The sequence below is a fragment of the Papio anubis genome, unplaced genomic scaffold, assembly GCF_008728515.1.
Source record: "Papio anubis isolate 15944 unplaced genomic scaffold, Panubis1.0 scaffold164, whole genome shotgun sequence".
In the NCBI taxonomy this organism is placed as follows: domain Eukaryota; kingdom Metazoa; phylum Chordata; class Mammalia; order Primates; family Cercopithecidae; genus Papio; species Papio anubis.
The window spans coordinates 45,731-67,720 of NW_022161624.1; the positions used below are offsets into that span (position 1 = coordinate 45,731).

Below are 21,990 nucleotides of genomic sequence, written 5' to 3' on the forward strand. Positions count from 1 at the left end.
GGTAAAGCAGGAGACCATTGAGGAGTGAAAGAGAGACTCCAAAGATTCTCTCTGCAGTCTATTATTGTGCCTAAAATCCTACAATCAGTGTTTCTTTCCTTTGACTCTTGAAGTATTGCATTTCTCTGTGGTGTCTTAATCATAAATGCAGATATCCCTAGAATGGACAACATCTGACGGTTGTTCCATGACAACTTAAGAATAACTTTACTAGAATAGAACAAGATATAGGTAGAAAAGGAGAGGCAAGAGAGATTATACTGAAGATCAAGGGACCAGCTGAATGGCATGAAGATGGAAATACTGAAACCATGGTCTAAAATAAAAGTCAACAGATGACCAACTGATTAATAAATCAGAATATTCTTCTTGAACACCTAATATCTTCAAGACATTATACCAAGCACCATACAAGGTACAGAAATATATGAGGCAGGATGGCTGTCTTCATGAAGTTTGAGGTCCGGTAGTTTTTGTTATGGAGCCAGGAAATGGACGGGTGGTTAGACCTAGAGCTAGAAATACAAGGGTAGCCAATATTCCTCCTCAGCAAGTCTGTATATGGCTCCAGGGAGGCCAACATTAGGCAAGTAAAGGATATTATGGGATTGAAGTAAATGATATTTAAAAAGGAAACAAGCATGAAATGAATGATAAACTAATAAAGCCATTCTCCCCTTGGCAAATATTTTTACTCTCTTTAGCGTGAGAATAAATTACAGGCTTTGATGCCTGGAGAATTTTATGTCCTTCCACCAAATAAAAAGAAACATAAGGTGGATCTCACATAATTAGTTTGTTGCTTTGCTTTTTGGGTTTGAGATTTTTGTTTGTTTATCTGTTTAAAATACTTACCGTCAAACCTTGCAAGTCTGTTGATATCTGCTCCAAGTTCCGAAGTAACTGATAGTGCATGGCGGACTTTTAGGTTCGTTTCCCTGTGAAATTATTGACATGACATGAATTTTTATATGGAACAGCCAACAGCATCCGACCAAAGCAATCAGGTGGGTGTAGCACATGCAAAGCCAAACCCAAGAGATCCAAGAAACTCTCCTTTGAATGTCATTCACACTTCGCTCACTGTTTCAGGAAAGTGGGCAGGGCTTCTTGGGCTCCTAAGAGTTGGCATTCTACCCATGGCACATCTTTATAACAACACACTGATCTGTTTTGCATTTTGAAAGAACAGAGGACATAACAAATATGGTTTCATTTGAACCTACTCAGACATCATGCATGAGTTACAAAACACATTTGGAATAGGAACACAGTTGCCAAATAAAGGAAGCTAATATCACTCCAGAGTCTACTATCTACATAGGAGTTTTACTTGCAAAAGATGGTCATGGCTAATTTCACAGTAGCTGAAATTTAAATGGGAAAAGGAATACAGCTTTCATTTTCTTGGAGAATCAATCCAAGAAATCCATAAATCTAAAATAGACAACCTACACAAGCTTAGCAAATCACAGTGAGTTGTGCATCTTCTTATAGGTGGGACCACACATACTTTGGACAGATGGCTCTCTGATATTCATAAACAGCCAGCAGTTAAGATTCTATGGCCATCACTTATGTCTTGTGTTTAAGGGCTTACCATCCCAGTTTTCTCACTGAATTCAGCCTAATTCTCTTACACTGTAGGTTAAGATCAGTTATCAGAGTTCTATGTTTTATGGAAATGTTTAGTGATACATTCATTCAGTCAACAAATATTGATTAAATACATACCCGAGTCACCCAAGATACTCAATGCTCCCCCAAAAGGATAGTCATCCTCTTGGGGAAAGCAAGTGGTAGGTAAAAAAGCAAACATCACTGTGTGGAATTTTGTGCAAATCCATGAAATAACTCATTGTAGACAGGCAAAAAGCGGATACCTAACAAGGCATCCAATCTTAACCTTCTGTAAATGAACTTCACAATGATGTAGGACAATATGAGTCCAACTCAAGGAATACCCATTGTTAAAATAGCTTTCTTCAGGAAAGACTAAGTTGGATGTATAACTGAAGCTAGTTTGTTTAAAAGTAATCTTATTCATCAAAACCTGCTGATTCCTAGGAGGCAGAGATGAGTAGGAATTGAGATAGTCAAGAACTTCATAGATGAAGCAGAAATTGAGCTGGCTTGATGGACAAGAGTGAGATAAGTGGTAGAGAGGCTAAAGGGTCAACATGTCCATCCACTTAAACAACTGTTCAAATAACTGAAATAGTCACACCAAAAAAAGACAGATAGCCCTAGTTCTTTAGCCCTAATCTACGTCATGTCATTTATCAAAGTTTGTCATCATTTTGAATTACTTCCTCAGGATCCTCTCCACTATCTCACTTCTACCTTCAAATGCGAAAAACAAAAGAGTAAGAATAATCACACATAGGCCTTCTTGATACTTTTAAAAAGTATTTTTCAAGACTCCTGATTAATGCCTTCATTGTCATTCCACACTCTTCCTTAATCTGCCTGAGTATCTTGATAAACTTCAAAGTCATTTTCAGCGTAAGAAACAATACCAAAAGATGCTGTATCCCCCTTACTCAGAATTGCATCTTACTATAGTTTCACATCTTGCAAAACCATAGTATAATATCACAACCAAGATATTGATATCGAAATAGTTAAGATACAGAACATTTCTATCACCACGGGATCCCTCAGGTTGTGCTCCATAGCCATACCCACCTCCCTGCCTTTCCCACCTCACCTTAACACCTGGCAACTACTAATCTGCTCTCTATTTCCATGATTTTGCCTTTTCAAAAGGCAAAATTTTATAAACAGAATTATACTGTATGTGACCTTTGGGTTTGACTATTTTTAGTCAGTATAATTCTCTGAAGATTCATCTAGAGTGTTACATGTATCAGTAGTTCAGTCATTGTTATTGCTAAGTAGTATTCCATGGTATGAATGCACCACAATTTTTTCAACCATTGACTTATAGAAGGATATTCAAGTTGTTTTCATTTATGGATGTTATGCATAAAGCCACCATAAACATTCATGTACAGATTTTTGTACAAACATGTCTTCATTTCTCTGGGATAAATGCCCAGGGGTGAAATTGTTGGGCTGTATGTTAACTGCATGTTCAGTTTTTAAGAAACTACAAAACCATTTTCCAGAGTGATTGTAGCATGTTACATTCCCACTCACAATGTATAAATGATCCTGTTTCCCTACTTCCTTGCTAGCATTTGGAGTTGTCACTCTTTTTTATTTTAGCCATTCTGATAGGTCTGTAGTGAGGTCTCATTGTAGTTTTAGTTTGTATTTCCCCAGTAGTTAATGGTGTTGAGCATCTTTTCATGTGCTTCTTTGCCATTTGTATGTCCTCTTTGGTGATATGTCTCTTTATGTCATTTGCCCATTTTCAAATGGTATGGTTTGTTTTTTTACTATTGAGTTTTTAAGAAGCTTTTTTTTTTTTTTTTTTTTTTGAGACTGAGTCTGGCTCTGTCGCCCAGGCTGGAGTGCAGTGGCCGGATCTCAGCTCACTGCAAGCTCCGCCTCCCGGGTTTACGCCATTCTCCTGCCTCAGCCTCCGGAGTAGCTGGGACCACAGGCGCCCGCCACCTCGCCCGGCTAGTTTTTGTATTTTTTAGTAGAGACGGGGTTTCACCGTGTTAGCCAGGATGGTCTCGATCTCCTGACCTTGTGATCCGCCTGTCTCAGCCTCCCAAAGTGCTGGGATTACAGGCTTGAGCCACCGCGCCCGGCTAAGAAGCTTTTAAAAAATATATTCAAGATACAAGTCCCTAGTCAAATAGATGGTTTACAAATATTTTCTTCTAGTCTGTAACTTATCTTTAAGCCCTTCTAACAGGGACTTCTGTGGAACAAAAATTTTTAATTTCATGAAGTCCAGTTTATCAAGGTTTTCCTTTTACGGATTATGTTTTCTGTGTCAAGTCTAAGAATCTGACTAGCCAGCTCTAGGTTTCAAAGATTATCTCCTATTTTTTTTCTCAAAGCTTTTTATACTTTACATTTGAAATCAATTTCTATAATACTTATAGAGCTATTCAAATTATCTATGTCATATTAAGTGTATAGTCTGTTTTTTTTGAGAAAGAGGGTCCATTTCTTCTAAATTGTCAAATTTCTGTGTGCACAGTTGTTTGTGGTATTTCTTTTTTACCTTTATAACGTCTTCAGGATCTATACCAAACTGCCAAATTGCCATTGTTCATGCATAATATTGCTGATTTGTGTCTTCTTTTTTTTCTTTTATCAGTATTCTTAGAGGTTTGTCACTTGTATTGATGTTTCCAAAGAACTAGCTCTGTATTGTTGATTGTCTTTATTTTTTTGTTTTGTTTTGTTTTCAAGTCTATTTATTTCTGCTCTTTATTATCTCCTTCCTACTGCTTCTTTTGGGTTTATTTTGCTGTTTTCTAGGTTTTTTAGATGAATGATAAGATTATTTGAGAATTTTTCTCTTTTCAAATGTATGCCATAAATGTTCCTCTCAGAACTGTGTTAGTTGTGTCTAAACTGTTCTGACCAAAGTAGGGTCCCACAGACTAAAGCACTATTTGAATAGCTCAGTATGGCAATAATTTGGAAGGCACCAGTTAAAACCATGGACTCTGGTGTCAGACTGCCAGGTTCGAGTCCTGGTTTCACTCTTCAGATGCTTTGGGCAAATTACTTAGGCTCTCTAAGCCTTGATTTCATTGTCTGTACAATAGGGCTTATATAGCATCTATATCAGGATTAAATGATAAATTCCACCTAAAGAACACAAACACATACTGTCATTAAAATGTAAACATTCAATAAATGTTTTTATGCCAGACAAATTAAATCCTCTGAAACAGAACTGCTATATGGTCTATAACTAAATTAAAAATTAATATCAACATCAAAACTGCATCATATTCTGTTTCTCTCTTCTTTTCCTATGTCTTCATTTGACACAGTTCCTAAAGGTTGCCTTTTAAAGTAACATCAGTCCTTCCTTCCCTCCTCAGGGAATCTTGATCTCTACCCCTCTCATTTTCCCTATAAAATCACTTGAAATCAAAACAAGCAGAAACTGTTTTTGAAAACATCTGAGGAATCTTACTGAAGATTCTCTGTGTAAAGTTATCCCTGTATATAAGTTTAGCTCACTGTTTCTGCAAGAAAATAAATTTAAGAGAAAAGACAGTTTCAAAATTACTGCAGAGTAATTAACTATGGACTTTGCGATGTAAACTCCTATGTCTCCCAAGAAGATACCGAACAAGGTTAAGTCTTATCTCTAAAGACATTACTTTTAAATAAATTGAAAACCAACTGAATTATTCCAATTTTAATAACTTACCCATCAAGCTCAGCAGTTTCAACATAACAGAGACCATGTGGCTCACTACTTGATAGGAGAAGTAAATCAGCCTATTTTCAAAAATCATAACAAAATAATACTTGAGAAGTTAGATTGGTTGAAAGTCTTCTACAGTATATCACCTCTTGATTACTAACGAGCCAACAGAGCCTTAGAAACAAAGTAAAAGAAGTGAGATCCTGTTCTACCTCTATGTCATATGCCCTGAACCAAACCCTCCCTCTTCCCTGTTCGTCCTTTATATGCCCCTTGACTATCACAACATAAACAAGCGAAGGAGCTGTCCTATGAATTAATAACCACTTGATTCACCTTTTTTGAATGAAACATATAAATTCTATTTTCTTGCTTTGATAATTACTAACATAAAACTCTCTCCAATAAATAATTGGAAATACATGCACAAACTTTAATTACCTTGTGTCATCAGTTAAAAACAGGGAGCAGACAAAGGAGATGGGGACAAAACAGAAGGGAAATAGATGGAGGCAACTAAAAAAATAAAATAAAAATAAGAGAGGCAAGGAAGTTAAGAAAGAGATAAAGATGGTAAGAAAAAAGTAAAAGATGGTAGGAAGTAAGAAAGGAGAGCTAAGATAAAGTAGGGACTAAGGAAGAGAGCAAGACAGAAGAGAAAATGTAGTTAAAGGCAGTGGGAAGAAATCAGAGACTGAGTAGTTTGGGTTTTTCAGAGATAATCAGTTCTATTCTGATGTCCAGTTGAGCTTTGCAAATCACCTATCACAATTCAGTTTTAGAATCCTGGTAGCTCTCTAAATTGGTAAAGTTCTTATCGATTTCATTTCAAATTTCTAAACTTATTTTAAAAATAAGCATTTTTATAAAATTTTGAAGAGTCTGAATATCTAAAAAGAATTGGCTTAAATTTTAGCAATTTAGTTTGAGACATTAGCCTAACAATTTTCTAGCTATGTCTGAATCTATGATTGGCATTCCAAATCTGTGAAATTTTCTTACCTTTGTTTTTTAAAACATTAGAATTGCTTTGTTCTTGAGTCTTGGGGGTTAAATTTAGAATCAATTTACTTTCTTGAGTCTCAAGCTTTTAAATTTGCAACTCAAAAATAGGGTGTGTGTGCGTGTGTGCGTGTGTGTGTGTGTGTGTGTGTGTGTGGTTTTGTCCAAATTGGGATTGGAATAAAACAGAGCTGGGGAAAAATGCCCTGTGACAGCCCCTAAAGGAATAAGTGGGTTTGCATTACCAAGGCTCTTACACAACTCTGAATCAAAGAGCCACAGAAGCTTGTTGAGGCAGAAATTTTCTGACTTGTCACACTGTGAACAGAGCAAAGCCACATAAAGAAAGTGATGTCGCTCTTGGACCAAAAACTACCCATCCTGATTTTAAAGGGAAAAAAAAGTTTTCTGAAAATTCACCTTGATCTTACTTCCCACATTTAAATTTCAATGCATAAGAGCAGGCACAAGGCACTAAACAGGAAAAGAGCTCAATAGTCAGTCTGTGGGCCTGCGCCTCTCCTCCCCTGAGCTTAAAAGGCTCATTTGAAACAAAATCCAAAATTCTCTAATCCTAAGAATCTGTGACTGAATACAGTTATGAAGTATAGAGAAAGATGCCTATTTGTACCCAGGGCTGCTTTTCTTTGAAACTCGAATCCAGTGTTACTGTTGAAGACTGGGCAGGGCTGCATTGACACTCACACCATGGTAAACAAGGGGAGGAGTCCCTGCACACAGCTGGCTAGGAACATGTGACTGAGGCGCCACTGCCATCTGGCGGTCAGATTCTCTCCTGAGCAGTGACCCAGCTTCCCACAGGCTGACCCCCACAGGTTCCAGGCTAACTGTTCCTGCTCACTGTACTCTCTGGGACCGAGACACCTACCTTCCCCACCTCCGCCCATCTCCCCAGTTACCACCTTTCTCTTTGATGTTCTGTGAACCTTCCTCCGGCTTTCTTACTCCGTGATCGCCATGCTGCACTCCCTTCATCTATCCTCCCTTCTCCCTGTCCCTCTGCTGAGGCCTGCTGTTCCCTTTTGTTAACCTCATCCTTCAAGGCATTAATTCATTGTGGTTGAGGAGGGAGTGTGAAGGGAAGGCCCAGGAGGGCCAGGAGGATAAGAGGTCAATGTGCTCATCGTCATGCAGGCAGGCCTATTTTCTAGTGCACTCAGTCATAATTGTGAAAAGGAAAGGGCAGGAGAGCTGCAGAAAAAGCCCTGCTCATCCCTTGTCACCCCTTTCCAGAGGTGCTGTGCCAGGAGTGGAGCAACACATGGATTTCGGGGCCCACCTTCCCCAGGACTCTGAGTCTCACAGCAGGCCTCCTCAAACTGACTCCTCCAGTAAATCCTACAGGGACCAAATTCCTAGTTGATCCAGAAACTTGTGTTCCAGATGTAGGTGTTTATGATTCCAAATAATGTAGCTGATATTTAGGGAGGGTTTACTATGTGTCCAGCACCGTCCTAAGAGCTTCACATGTGCTATTTTATTTAACGTTCACAGAAATCCTATAGCGCAGGTCCTATTGTTATCTCCACTTTACAGATGAGCAAAGTAAGGCCCAGAGGGGTTCTGTAACTTCCTCAAGGTCACACAGTAAGTGGAGGAGCCAGGATTTCAATCTGGGCAGTATGAGGCATATACTGCAAGGGATACCAAAATGATTCAAAACCTCTTTGCTTCAAGGATTTGTATAGTTTAATAAAGGCAGAATATAAGGGTTCTAAGAGCCTTATTAATAAAGTGCTATGAAGGGAGTGCAAATGAGAGTGCAACATTGGATTGCTAGTTGAGGAAGGGCATCATGGAAGATTCTAGATGCAGTGAAAGGAGGTCCCCAAGGCAGAATGACTAACAGGAGTAAAGAAGTGGAAAGGAAAAGCATGAATATCCAAACTCACAGGTGGGCCAGGATATCATTAATTCCATTCAGAACCACCTATTATATGCCCCATATTTACTTTCTTTTGTGAATTATTAGTGCCTTTTCTCCTTGCTCTGCCAGGAAAGGCTCTGCTATGTCCTCCATGAAGGAACCAGTGTTTTCCAATACAACGCCCCTTCCCCAGCTTCCATGGGCAACAGAAAACAAATATTCCCATTAGAGGGAACCTGAAAAGAATGCACTGAACATATTTGGGTCCTCAGAGCCAAAGGCATTGTCCTCATAGGTTTATTAGTCATAATTAATGTTTGTTGAGTTAAAGAATAAAGTAAAATGTAAAGCAACGATAACACCTTAAAGCTATACAATTATTTAAGGATTTATAAAACCCTCTCTCATAATTGTGTCATTTTACTCTCTTAACCCTGTGAGTAGTATTCTTCCCATTGTATGGATGAGGAACCGGGGAGGTCATATCTGGCTCAGGAGTGAGGGAGGAATAGACTCTACCACACCCACCAGAAGAACTAAATTAACTCATGTAAAGCCCATGGCCCTTCCAAAGTCATTGAGGAACCCAAAGGCCCAAGAGACTTAACGCAATCCTCATGGACACGCATAGCTTAAATTGCAGATCTGGAACTAGAATTCAGAACTTCTGATCCCAAAATGTATGCTCTTTTCCTCTGGTGGGCTACTAAATCACTGGAACACAAAACTATGAAAAACAGAAAGTATTTCACTTTGTTTTATGCTTTGTTTTGCTTTGTTGGCGTTCAAAAATCAAAACCACAATGGTGAAAGAATATTTGGATTGTGGTTCCATGACCTGATGGAAAGATAAATTTGTAGAATTAAGTTGAACACTTTTGGATCTCCTTTTATTTTTTAGGCCATTCTCACACATAGAGTTATTTATCTTCTCTATCATCTACAACATTATCTTTTATTATAATCCAAAAATAAAAATAAAAAACAAAATAGCTCATGTATTGAGTCAAAAAACAAGAATGAGATTCTAAAAATGAACTTTGTATGGTGATAGGTAACATTTGTATTTAAAGTTTAAATTTCAGGTCCAATAAATGCATATTGGTTACTAATATGTACTAGACATATCATTGTTTTTCTAATTACAGTGATTTGAGAAGAATAAGAAAAAGATGGTGATAAAGAAGAGAAGGAAGTGTGAGAATAATAATGGACATCATAAAATTTCTTAACAGGCAGGCTGTTCCTCTGGTCAAAAAAAATCCTTGCCTGAATATTTTACCCCCACTTTCTACTGTCATATAAATATGACAATTAGATATAGATCAGAGAGAGAGACACACACACAGAAAGAGATGGAAAGATAGAGATGGTTTATTTACAGCAAATAGGTTGGAACAACAAGTAACTGACTTGAAGCTGTAAAACTTAAAAGAGCAATGAGGGCAATGAGACCACCAAAAAAAAAAAAAAGAAAGAAAAAAGAAAAAAAAAAAAGCGCCTCTCTGGAAGTGCGTCCAAGAAAGGTGTTGAAAAAGAATAGATGAAATTCTCTGATGAGTCAAGAAAGAGCAAAAGCCCACTCCAGTCACACCTGGAGTTTAGGTCAAATTAATCTTTCTAGCCCTATCATTTCCAAAGGGTAAAACTGTCCATTCCTGTATCAGAAGAATGCCTTGGTTTTAAAACAATTCTATGAATGCCTTTTTGTGGAGGGAAAGGAAGGACTTTTCAAACAAGCTAAACAACTCAATTCTGGTAATGTTCAAATATACTCATGCCCAGTAAGGATTTTGTTTCTACCATCAGCTAAGAAAAGTGAAACAACACAAGAGCACTGCTGTCAAGTGAAGGAGAAAGGTACACCTGGCTCCCATGGCCCGGGTTCCGGTAGTATCAGGAATTCTGCAGTATGTTTTTCTAACAAAATGTATTTGGTTCTTCTAATGCCAGTCAAACTCCTTGTGGTATCTGAATTATACTCTGCATTTTTCCTGGTTGCGCCAAAAAACTAGGAATTCTGGCAATTCAGCCCAAAAGTATTCTTGAATTTTAAAATGTATATACAAATGCAAAACAAGGGGGTTCGCTACATTAAAAAAAAAAAAAAAAAAAAAAAGGTAAGTAACTTCTGAATATGCCAGCTAATTGGCAATCTCTGGTGAGTTATTTTTCCTTGCTTAAAAGTTTACTGATGAACTGACATAAATCAGGTTGCAAATTCTAAGTCTGAACAGCCAGAAGTTATGCATCTGCATTGGGCACAACATATTTTCTGATCACTTGGCTTCCAGCATCCAAGCCCAGAGCCCCTAACGCTGGTAGCCCAGACTCAAGTCAATGAGGATGACTTTTCCAATGCAGTCAGGAATAGCAAATGGTAGTGGTTAGAAGTGGGGGCACTTGAGCTAGATTACATAGACTTAACTCCTGAATGTCCCACTAGCAAGCTATTTGATGGCACTGTGCCTCTGTTTTCTCATCTGTAAAGTGAGAGCAATAAGGATACTATATAACCTGCCCTTACTGAGCTAATGTGAGGATTAAATGAGTTAATCACAGAAAGTGCTTGTTAATATTGTCTGGCATGTGACGCATGGTCAATAAATGCTAGTATTGTTTTCATGACCTTCATGACCTGGTTTCCCCCAAAATCCACCTCAGTATAACTCCTAAGTGGGTCTCTTTCAGGGTCCCATAAGTTTTACCCCCCAAATACAAGCTCTCTGAAGCCCCTGCCAGCTCATACCAGAGTGCAGGGAGATATATTAGTACTCCTAAGTGATTCCAGTGGTTCACCTAAAAAAAATTTTCTTGCCCTTGAAAATGGTTTTGTAGGTGCTGAGTAGGTAGTCATGGGAAAACTTTGAACAAAATTATCTAATCAAGAGGTGCTGTGAGGTGGTTTTGAAGGACTCCCATCCTCGATTATTCAAAGATTAGGCCAACAGAACTACATTTGTAGAAGTCAAACAGAGAACAATGGAGATAAAAATATCATCTTTTTTTGATAAAGCTGTTATTATTGATAAAGACCAGGCTTTAGGTCTGTGGCCCAAATGGGCTTCACCCCTATCAGACAAACGTATCAAACCACAGATGCTGGAAGCTCTAAGTTTCCCTGGCCCTCCCACTACCCCCACCACAGGGATTCGTTTCTATAACATTGATGGCACGGAAGAGCAGAGCAGAACGGACTCTCTGCACACAGGTGCAGCTCAAAAAGAATAAGAATTAAGGAAGCATCACCTAGGTCATGTGTACCACTCCCAGCTCCCAAACTCACCAATCCAAGAAGTCACTCCTAGGAGAGAGGAGAGAGCAAGTGGATGAAAGACACTTAAAGTGGTATTTTGGTGCCGTCCCTCCAAATGAAAACAGGAGGAAGAGTGGAAAATAAGCATTCTCACCCCATCATGGGAACCACCATAAAAGGCTACATCTGTGTGTCTAATACAGTAGCCACAAATCACACGCAGCTATTTAAATCTAAATTAATTAAAATTCAATATTCTGCTCTTCAATTGCACTTGTGCTTGCCTTCTGTATTTCATTTCATTGATGCTTTTGCAATAGCAAGTAAGCATACATACCATAATATAGAAGATATAACTAAATTAAAAACAAAGTCCAAGGAAAATACAAATTCAAATATAAAGGCTAGAGTGCCGATTGGAGCCTAGATATGCTGGCCACGAGGCACCACAGAGTTAAAAGCTTTGAGACATAGATTTGACTGCTTCTTTTCTGGACCCACTCCTAAAAATGTGAGAAATGAGCAGACTGAGTCCAGTCTGATGTTCCCCCTTGTTAGAGCACATTCATGGGGCTCCTAGGACTCATTGTTTTCACTGAATACCGGAAGTAAAAAACATACCTAGCATTGCCCCTGAAATATTCAGTTCCAAATAATATGATAGTTAAGTGTGTGGCATATATAGGTTTATGCTAATTCCTCTCTATTATGACACTATCTAGCTAAAGTCATTGCCAAAAACATTTGAATGCACACATCTTAGAATTTCACATGTCCCTTTTTTATAAGTTAAGGTTATCCACTTAGAAGCACCAAAACTCTTTCATTGTAATCATTTTAACTGAGAGTAGAACTCGAATGAGTTGCCTGGAGCCCTTTCTTCTTAGACAAAGAATCCTGAATATACACAATCTTTAATTAGGGCAGATACTGTTTACTGGTATCCCACTGACCCAGAACATCTGAATTTTTGTAAATTTATATGCACTTTTCTTTTTTTTTCCTGTCTTCTTTCTTACAAAGATCAATACTTATTTATTTAGCCAACATTTACCAAATGCCCCTGATGATGGAACATGGTACCAAGTGTTGGAAAACAGGCAAATCAATATGCGCTTTGCCTGCAAGAATCATATAGTCTGGTGTCAGCTTACACAGAGAATCACAGCATGGAAGGGAGTTTTGAGATCCTGTAGTGCTCTAGCTTCTTATTTGACACATGGACAAACCAAAGACAAAGAAGATAAAGTCTTTGCTGTCACTGAAGGAATAGAGCAAAGCCTCAGTTCTCACCCAGTTCCCCATCTAGTGCCCTTACACTGGATCTACCTTGATTCCACACACACAGTATGTTCTAACAGACACCACCCTCCAGGGTATTATTTCTAATCTTTAATGAGCTGAAAAACAAGATGGACAAGCAAATTTAAATTGCGGCTTAAATAAAAGTAAATAGATTGCGAGTGAGAACCTGGCAAACTGTTCTACTTATGAGGAGCTTAACCCAGAGTGGACTTTGAGACCTCTGTTTTGGCTGTCGACACCTTTTTGTTTATTTTTGGTTCCCAACTATTTTCCAAAGCACTGCGGTTACCAGAGAAATAAGCACTTCTCTACTTAAAGTGTGAACTCTTTTGTGAATGACCAGTCTACTGAGTAGTCTCCTTAGTGTGGGCTGTTCTGGAGAATTCAGTATACACAGATGGTGCATTAATGAAAGAAGACTGCTTCTGAAAGTGAATGTTTAGGAGTCTTAACTGAGTTGTCTTGTAAATAACTCTTGGGGCCATATTTTTTTCCCTGTGGTAAAATGTTTCAAGTTGATACACAAAATAGCACTCAACACAAAAAATTTCGTATGTAATCTAATATATATTTGACATAAACAATAACTTGAATTTTTAATCTCTGATCTCAATAATTTTTATTACCTTAAATTTAATTTGAACTATAGTTAGTTGCATATATTTTAGTGATTAGACCAATCCCTTGAATTTTATTAAGGAAATTATAACATAGGCCACTTGAGTATATAAATTATAGTATATTTGATAAAGTAAAATCTCATTAATTAACATGTTATTAATTCAGCACAATCAATACACATTTTCTAATTTTTAAGGAAGAAACATATCTTTTCTTTCTCTAGCTTATGTTTTTTTCAAATATACTGTAAATTAACAATACTAATCAGGATATTAACAGTACTAATCACAAAATACGTGAGAACAGACTTTTTAAAGTACTCAGGAGCATTTTAAAAACTCTTATTTACATCAAATATTGGTTTTCTAATTTAAAATCTGTTGTTCCTATTAATTTAAAAGATCCCTAGGGAAATACACAAGGTGATACTCACTCAACCTTATGTGAGTTACCATGTTATTGAAACTAATAAATCAATGCCTTTTAAAATATTTTATAATTGTGACTTTTTACTAATACATACTGAAGATAATTATTCTGGATTAGCAAGGATTTACTAAATTTGCAAATGTAAATACTTCCATATATAGGCTACTTTAATCTGCGATAAATTCTTTAAACAATATTGAATACTCACAGCAACAAATTGGTTATTTTCTAATTTAATGATGTCTCCCACTTTGACATTCATCCATTTTTCATTCTGTAGTCTAAAAACAAAAACAAAATTAATTTTTTTCAAGAATGAAGACTCAGAAGTACAACCAAGGGAATGTATTCACAATGTAACATCATATAACAGAGGAAGCAGACGAGACTTTCCTAGTATGTTAGATTCAAAATGGCCTTACATTAACATGAGAACAAAGGCCCAGAGAGGTTAAGTGGTTGCCCAAAGATACCCAGTGAGTTATTGGTACTCCTGGGCTAAACTCAACATGCTAAACTCTTGGCTGAGCACGCTTTCCACCACCCGCATGGTGCCAGTTTTATGCAGCAGCTATGAAATCTCAATAAATTTTAGTCATCGACATTCTTTTCAAACTCTTTATTAATACAGAAACATCATTGCCATTGCCTCAGAAGTCTATTTAACTGGAGGCAAGAAAGTGAAGGAGACAGTGGCAAGGTAGAGCAACAGCTAAAATGCAACAGGAAAAATATGTTAAAGTCTGGAAAGGACAAGAACAACAAAGCATGATAAAAGAAGCCTTGGAAGACTGAATGAGAAGGACCACCTACAAACCAGCACTGAGGCTGAAGGACAGGCTTGGTGGTATTCTAACAGGACAGCAGCTCAGAATAGAGAACAACACAGTCAACCTACTGCACTGCTTTCTGTGCAGCTCATGTATACGATGGAGCCCCAAGCCCACCCTCTACCCAGTTCAAAGGGGTTTATTATGAAAAGCTATTGTGTCCATTGAATCTGGCCCCTGGTGACAACTTAGTCAGGGCTGCCCAAAACCAGACAGGCCCTCTGGATACAGACCACCTGGGTCAGTACACCATGATGCTAATCATTCCTTCTGAAATTCCCTGAAATGTAAACCAGCTTTGTTTTCTAACTTGGAAGTTTTCATCACATTTCTTTCTCAGAGATTCCCTTCTAAGAGAAAAGGTTGGGATGAGTAGAGCAGGTTTGCCCAAAGTTGAGGTGGACAGGTTAATTTCATTGTACTTTTAAAAAAAATTAACCTAATTTACTTGTTTTATAGCCTGGAAAATAGTTTTAAATATTTATTCAACTGTGAAATATGCCTCACACTATCAACTCTGCTGGATCATTTGGCTTAAACACTCAAAGAATTTTTCTTTAATACAGATCCAAGTACATGTTGTTCTGGAAATTTTTCAATTGCAGTATTTTCATCTCTAGCCAGAATTCAATCATTTTTCCAGTGCTACACTTTTCTGAACTTTATCTAGTTTGACAACAACAGAAGAACCTAGGAAGCCTTCTAAATCTCGTTTATCTTTACAGGTATGAATTACGTGCTGGTTAATTTCTCCTAGAGACACCTCCTCTGGCACCTTACTGACACTTCTCAGCAAACAGTATCTCAGAAAAAATAGGCATGAGTGGATGGAGAAGCCTATTGTGTCATTTTTGGAAACTGCACTGCTACCAAATTGCCTTGAAGTCTCTATTGAAAGTGCACCTGCCTCAGGAAGAAGTTGAGATGATATTGCATTTTATTTCCAAACTCTTATTCTTCCAACTTGTATAGTACAAGCTCTAGGAAGGATCATACAAGAAACAGTAGGCAGTAGTCCTGGATGTTGACGCTGAGCCTAGCACAATCCAAACTACTTCATCAATAACCTGTACAATGGACAATTGGACACACTTTTCAGATTTGTGGACAGCACCCTAACAAGAAGAAAGCACAGCCCACACAAAGTAAGATCATGATAGGAAAGTGTCTTATGACTTGACAAAGTTATCAGAAACTGAACAAAGAGTAAGAAAAAGAAGTACAAAATAGATTATTTTAAAGAGGAGAAAGTAACACTCTACAAATGTAACTAGAGTTTACAGAAAAAGAGCCTGGAGATATTGGTAAGCCACAGGCTGTGTGAGATGCCTTGCTTAACCTCTGACTTGAATATATCCCTGTAGAACAATCAGTATGTACAATACAATCAGAGGATTTTTTATGTTATTCCCTATTCTATCTTATTAAATATTGATATATGTAACTATACTTAACTGGGAACTCAGAGATACATTTAATGAGCACTAAGGGTCATAGCAACAGAAGTACCCAAACTTACTGAATAAGCATAAACTGATAAAGACCTGTAAACTAATTTAAATAATCTATATTTTGAATCCAACCATTTTTCTTGTCCTACCTACAACCACCACCACTGACAACAATACATAAAAAATGTCCCAGCAGCACTGGAGGGGCAGACAAAATTATTTGCTTTAAAACTCATCTTCAGAATATTTCTAGACTTCTAAAATGTTAGCCTGTATGGTGATTGGGTTTCGTCACCAACTTGAAACATGAAAGCAGACACTCCCTGGCTCTACGTATGTGATGCAGCTGTTCTCAGGGTTCGTGTTTAAAGCAATCTTGCACCACAGCTCTTCTAGAGGGACATAGGATGGCCTTTTGGGTTGTGAAGGTGATACTGGCTCCACAGACTCAGCACCTTCAAACTTTGCTTTTGCCGTTGTCAAAAGGTAAAAGCTCCTGTAGATGAATTGCAGTATATGAATATTCTGCAAAGAAAGGAGAAGTTGTAAGATTTTAAAATGTGGCTCAAATTTCAGCATCATATAATTATTTCAGAGTATAAAACTCTGACATAATCTAGTTAATGCATCTTAGAATCAGGTTTTTTTTTTAAATACATATGGGATAATGAGATAGACTTTACCTTAGCAAACTCACAAGCCAATTGCTAAATAAGCCAAAATCCAAGTAAAAAATTCATAAAATTTAAATTCCAAAGGCACCATAAAACATATGGAGTTTAACTGCCAAAGAACAACAACTAGAATTATTTGAAGCAATTTTTAAAAATATATATATATCTACTCTCACAACTCTTGAGTTCTAAGAAAAGGAGGTAAGAGATAGCAACTGCAACTAATAATTTTTGATAAACTGGTCTGTACCTGCTTCTTCCTGATGAGGCATAGCAAGGTAAGAGCTGCTAGACTTTGCTGAAAATCTCCTTGAGAAAATGAAAGTCTGAGAGTGAGGCAGCACCTACCATGCTCCATGTCACTAGACCATTGCTTTCAAAAGCTGAAAATCAAGTGTTGACCTTAAGCAACACTTTTGGAAGCAATATTGCAAGTGTATTGCTAAAGCTTAAGAAACAAGAGGGGATTTTCAATGGGTTCATCAAGGTCATCCTTTCCATGTTCTAATGCTCCTGATTTCCCACCAGCAACATGGATTCCTGAAAAGGGGATTTCCTCACAAGCTACAGAAGTGTTGGGGTACTAGAGACAGAAGATAATAAAGGTCAATATAATTGACCTCCCCTAATTAACCAATCAATCCATTTACGCTGAGCTTGGTTTCTTCTTTAATCTCAAGCATATGTCGGCCCTATAACATTCAAAAGTATTCCCTTGCTGATAAACTTTGTTTTGTTCACCACTTCATCCTGAGGACTTCATCCTGAGGACTTCATCCTGAGGACAATGCCTAGTTCACAGCAGGCACTCAGTAAGTATGTAGTGAATGAATGATAAATAAACTAAGGAGTATAGAATCATCATTTCCAAAAACATTTGTTGAATGATAGCATTTGCCTGAATGCCTAAAAAGAATTATAGCATCCAACGTTTATTTAGTGCTTACTGCATTCCAGGGACTGTACTGATCCCTTCATGTATAGGGTGCCAAATAAAATTAATAGCACCTCATTAAATTTGAATTTCAGATAAACAACAAATTATTTTTAGTATATATTCCATGTAATATATTGGACACATTTATACAAAAACATTATTATTGTTTACCTGAATTCCAAATTTAAATAGAGTCTTATATTTTAATTTGCTACATCTGGCAACACTATTCATGTATCTTATCTCATTTAATCCTCACAACAGTCCTAGAGATAGGTATTGTTTTGACTCCCATTTTATAGAATAGGACACTGAGGTTCATGCAATCTTTGCCTTATTTTGCAGTATCTATCAAAAGTTTAAATAACCACACACTTTGAAAACTGATCCTACAGGTACTCAAATATGAATGTACCAGGATATTTACTGCAGCATTATTTGTAACAGAAATTGATTAGAAGCCACGAAAATGTCCATCAAGAGGAATTAGATAGATGTACCATGAAACACTTATTTAATCATGGTTCATTCACTCAATGGAATATAGTGCAGCCACTGAAAAGAATAAGGTAGGTCTATATGTGCTAATATGAAATATGCTGTTAGTTACATTATTAGGTAATGTAAAAAGAAGTAAGTGCATGTAGGATATATTATACATGTTTATAGGCATAGAAAATTTCTTGAAACATACACAAGAAACTACTGTGGTTGACAATAGAGAAATAAAATGAAGAGAGAAATTGGGGTGGAAGAGAGACTTCATTTCCATTTTATGCTCTTTTGTACTGTTTAAATTTTTTGGCATTACACATATTAGTATTTTAATGGCCAACTGGAAGGAAGAATAGAAAAAGAAGAAGTAATAGAAGAAAACTTTGCCAAGGTCACATATAAGTGGCAGGTCTAGGACCAGAACCCAAGTTTGTCTGGCTACAAAGCTCATGCTCTTAATAAATCTATATTTATTGTTCCTGTTTACTTTATTTCCCAGAGTAATTATGTATTAGCTATATAGAAAAAGATTGGACCCTAAGGAGCTGAAAGGACCCAATCACGGCAACAGTGCACACTCCTGGCATTTAAAACCAGTTGATCCAAAGACAGCTTACAATCATGATCCCCTGGCACAAACACTCAGTGGACAGCAGCAGTTTCTGGTTCTTTTCAATCCCAGCACCATCAGAGCTGCACTAGAGGAAAACAGACAGCTTGACCCTAATCCCCTAATAACAGACTGGTGAACAGGATCTCATTACACTGAGAATGAACATAATGCTCATGTCTTTGGAATCTATTTATTTTAAAGAATGCAGATGTTTCCCCTTTTTCTCCCTTCATTTTAGCAAAATGCTTATGCTGAGGCAAAAATCACACAGGGAGGTCTCTGGTCAGCTGCTGAAGATGCTCTCTCACCAATTTTGCCAGGGAGGAGGGTGAGAATAAGAGGAGATGATGAAAGACGTAGTGCTACAGCATGGAGAATTTAGTTTAACAATTTGCTGAGAAAAAGTAATCAATCTTACAGATGCCCTGCCTAATTTATATAAATGCTATTGTGCATTATTCAGATGCAGAAATAGACACACAATTTAGCCTTCCTATTTTGAAAATAAAATGATCAACTCACTAAGTTTTACCTGAACAATAAGCCTGCTGAATGTTGTACAGGAAATGTATTCTCTTTCATCATTTTCCTAAACTGAAACCCTTGCCCAAATGAACCTCCTAAGACTCTATCTTCTGTAGATTCTTAGTAGGATTCTGTCAATAGATGGCTATAGATTATGAAGCCACAGGAATTCAAAAGAAAATGATTTCAGAGAAAGACTATTCCATCTGTTCTCACTTATGAAAGCTAGAGGAAATATCTTAGATTGACCTTGGAGAAAACAGAGCTATTGGTCTAGGTTGGATTCCTGGGTAGTAGATTTAGAGGGAGCTTTGTGTATAAGAGGTTAATTGGCAAGTTCTCTTGGGATTAACACCTGTAAGAGAGGAAGGCAGCACTGCTGGGCAGAGGGAGCAGTTGGGCTCTTGATGCAGCCACAGTGAAAGCAACAGCCACACCCACGGAGAGCTCTGGAGCTGCAACAGGCCTTTAGAATAGGATCAAAGGGAGCAGGACTTTATATCATGGCATGATTCAGTCATTGGATGCAGGATGACCCCAAAAAGGAGGAATGTCCTTAAACAAAACACTCTAGTCAGCCAAGGGCAATTCCCAGAGAGGGCTGCAAGCTGAAAGCTATATGTGGGCAGCACTCCTGACAGCTGGGAAAACATGTTCTGCAGTCCTAAGGGGGGATGTGGGTGGCACAGCAAAACATCCACTACAAACTGAGAGCCCATTCCCAGATTTGCTATTGACATCTTCATGTATTTATAACATTTCCTTGGGGGGCAGGGGGCAGGGGAGGTCTCACTTTGTTGCCCAGGCTGGTCTTGAACTCCTGGTTTCAAGTGATTTTCCCGCCTCGGCCCCCCAAAGTGCTGAGATTACAGATGTGAACCAATATTCCTTTTTTTTAATTCTAAGCTTCACTTTTCTGTCATTTCAATTTCAATACTATAAAGTTAATGCAGGTAAGTTGCCATGAATCTTTGTGCTTCCCCCATCCAAGTTTAAAACTTTTGGGGAAAACAAATCTGTAAAATCTGAGGTCATCTGATTCACCTCCTTTACCAACAGTAGAATAAAGTTGGGAGATACATTTCTAGTATCTATCCATTAAAAATATTCTACAGATAATCACTGACTACCTAACTATCCTAAGAATAATGTCTATAGGAAAATATCACTGTTCCCAAAATCTTTCTTACATGAAGAACATATTTTGATTTAAAAAATGTACTATCACCTTAGCCAAGTAGATCAACTATTCTCTTCATCTAAGTGGCCACACATTATTTTGAAAAAATCAGAGAATTCACTCTTACTAAGCTTAATCACAAGTAATTCTCCTCTTTTTGAAAGATACAAATACCCCAAAAGAAGATAGTTTCCAATGGAGAAGAAAACCTGGATATCTTAGTTCCAGGATAAAAGGTCTATGTTATATTTTTTCATTGCCTCTAGTGATAGTCTCAATCAATTTTCCTATACAGAGCCAAGTTAAGTGATAACCTAATGTCTCTTAAACTAGAAAAAAATATTGGCTGCCTTACATGTCAACTAATAATACAAGCCATAGCAACACAAAGCAAAAGTGTTGGTGTGATGTGGTTTGCTCTGGCCAGAAAACCTAACATTCTGGAAACAGCATTTCTGATTTTATAGCACAAAGTACAATTAAAGGTATCACTGGAATATCAGGAGTTAATTTACTTATTAGGTTAGCAGTAATATTGTCCCAAACACTTTTTAAGAAAATTTCAAGATGTCACTTTAAAATAAGTTGTAATGTTTATCATCCCTAGTTCCTCAAAAATGGGATAGCACATAAGTCGAATTCTTTTTTTTTTTTTCTTTTCTTTTCTTTTTTTTTTTTTTAAGACATTCTCACTCTGTCACCCAGGCTAGAGTGCAGTGGCACCATCTTGGCTCACTGCACCCTCGACCTCCTGAGTTTGAACTATTCTCGTGCCTCAGCGACCTGAGTAGCTGGATTACAGACATGCATCACCACACCTGGCTAATTTTTTGTATTTTTAGTAGAGACAAGGTTTTGCCATGTTGGCCAGGCTGGTCTTGAACTCCTGGCCTCAAATGATCTGCCCACCTCAGCCTCCCAAAGTGCTGGGCTTACAGGCATGAGCCACCGAGCTTGGCCCTAGAATTCTTAATGAGTTGATCACTGGCATATGCTGTATCATCACCCTTCATTAATGAGTTTAAGACCACTCTTATGTGTACAAAATGACCACTCTAATCTAGACACTATGCTGAGTGTCAGAGCTGCAAGTGGAATTAGATACAGACTGTGGTTATCAAAAAACCTGGAGACTAGTGGAAAAATATAAGTCTGGCTCTTAAATAACCGCAACTAAACTATCTCTGTCTTCTGATACCTGGAGTATGTGGATATTCTTCCCATCAACAATGAAGAATACCTGCACTTCAGAATGAACTCAGTGTTAGATTGTTTGCCATACAGCTGTCATCAAAAGTCCAGTGAGAAAACTGATAGACCAGAAAGACTGTCTAATAAAGGATATATTAACTTTCATTTCTCAATATATTCCAAGTTTTGTCCCCATAAATGGTGAGCTCATCAGAAAACTATATGTCTGGACTGTATTACTCTGGTCCCTCTAGGCTTGTCTTCTCAGAATCATGGCTT

At 37.6% G+C, this 21,990-nt stretch overlaps 1 protein-coding gene across 3 annotated transcripts in view; it reads right to left on the reverse strand.

Moving 5' to 3' along the window:
• LOC116272698 (probable phospholipid-transporting ATPase IM) overlaps positions 1-21,990 on the reverse strand; it is a 144,298-nt gene that overhangs the window by 35,339 nt on the left and 86,969 nt on the right. For all 3 annotated transcript variants that reach the window (XM_031661463.1, XM_031661461.1, XM_031661462.1), the window contains 3 exons: positions 14,024-14,096; positions 5,318-5,388; positions 856-938 (listed from right to left, as the gene is read on the reverse strand). In XM_031661463.1, coding sequence (XP_031517323.1) covers positions 856-938; positions 5,318-5,388; positions 14,024-14,096 — 227 coding nt within the window. The remainder of the gene's footprint in view (positions 1-855; positions 939-5,317; positions 5,389-14,023; positions 14,097-21,990) is intronic.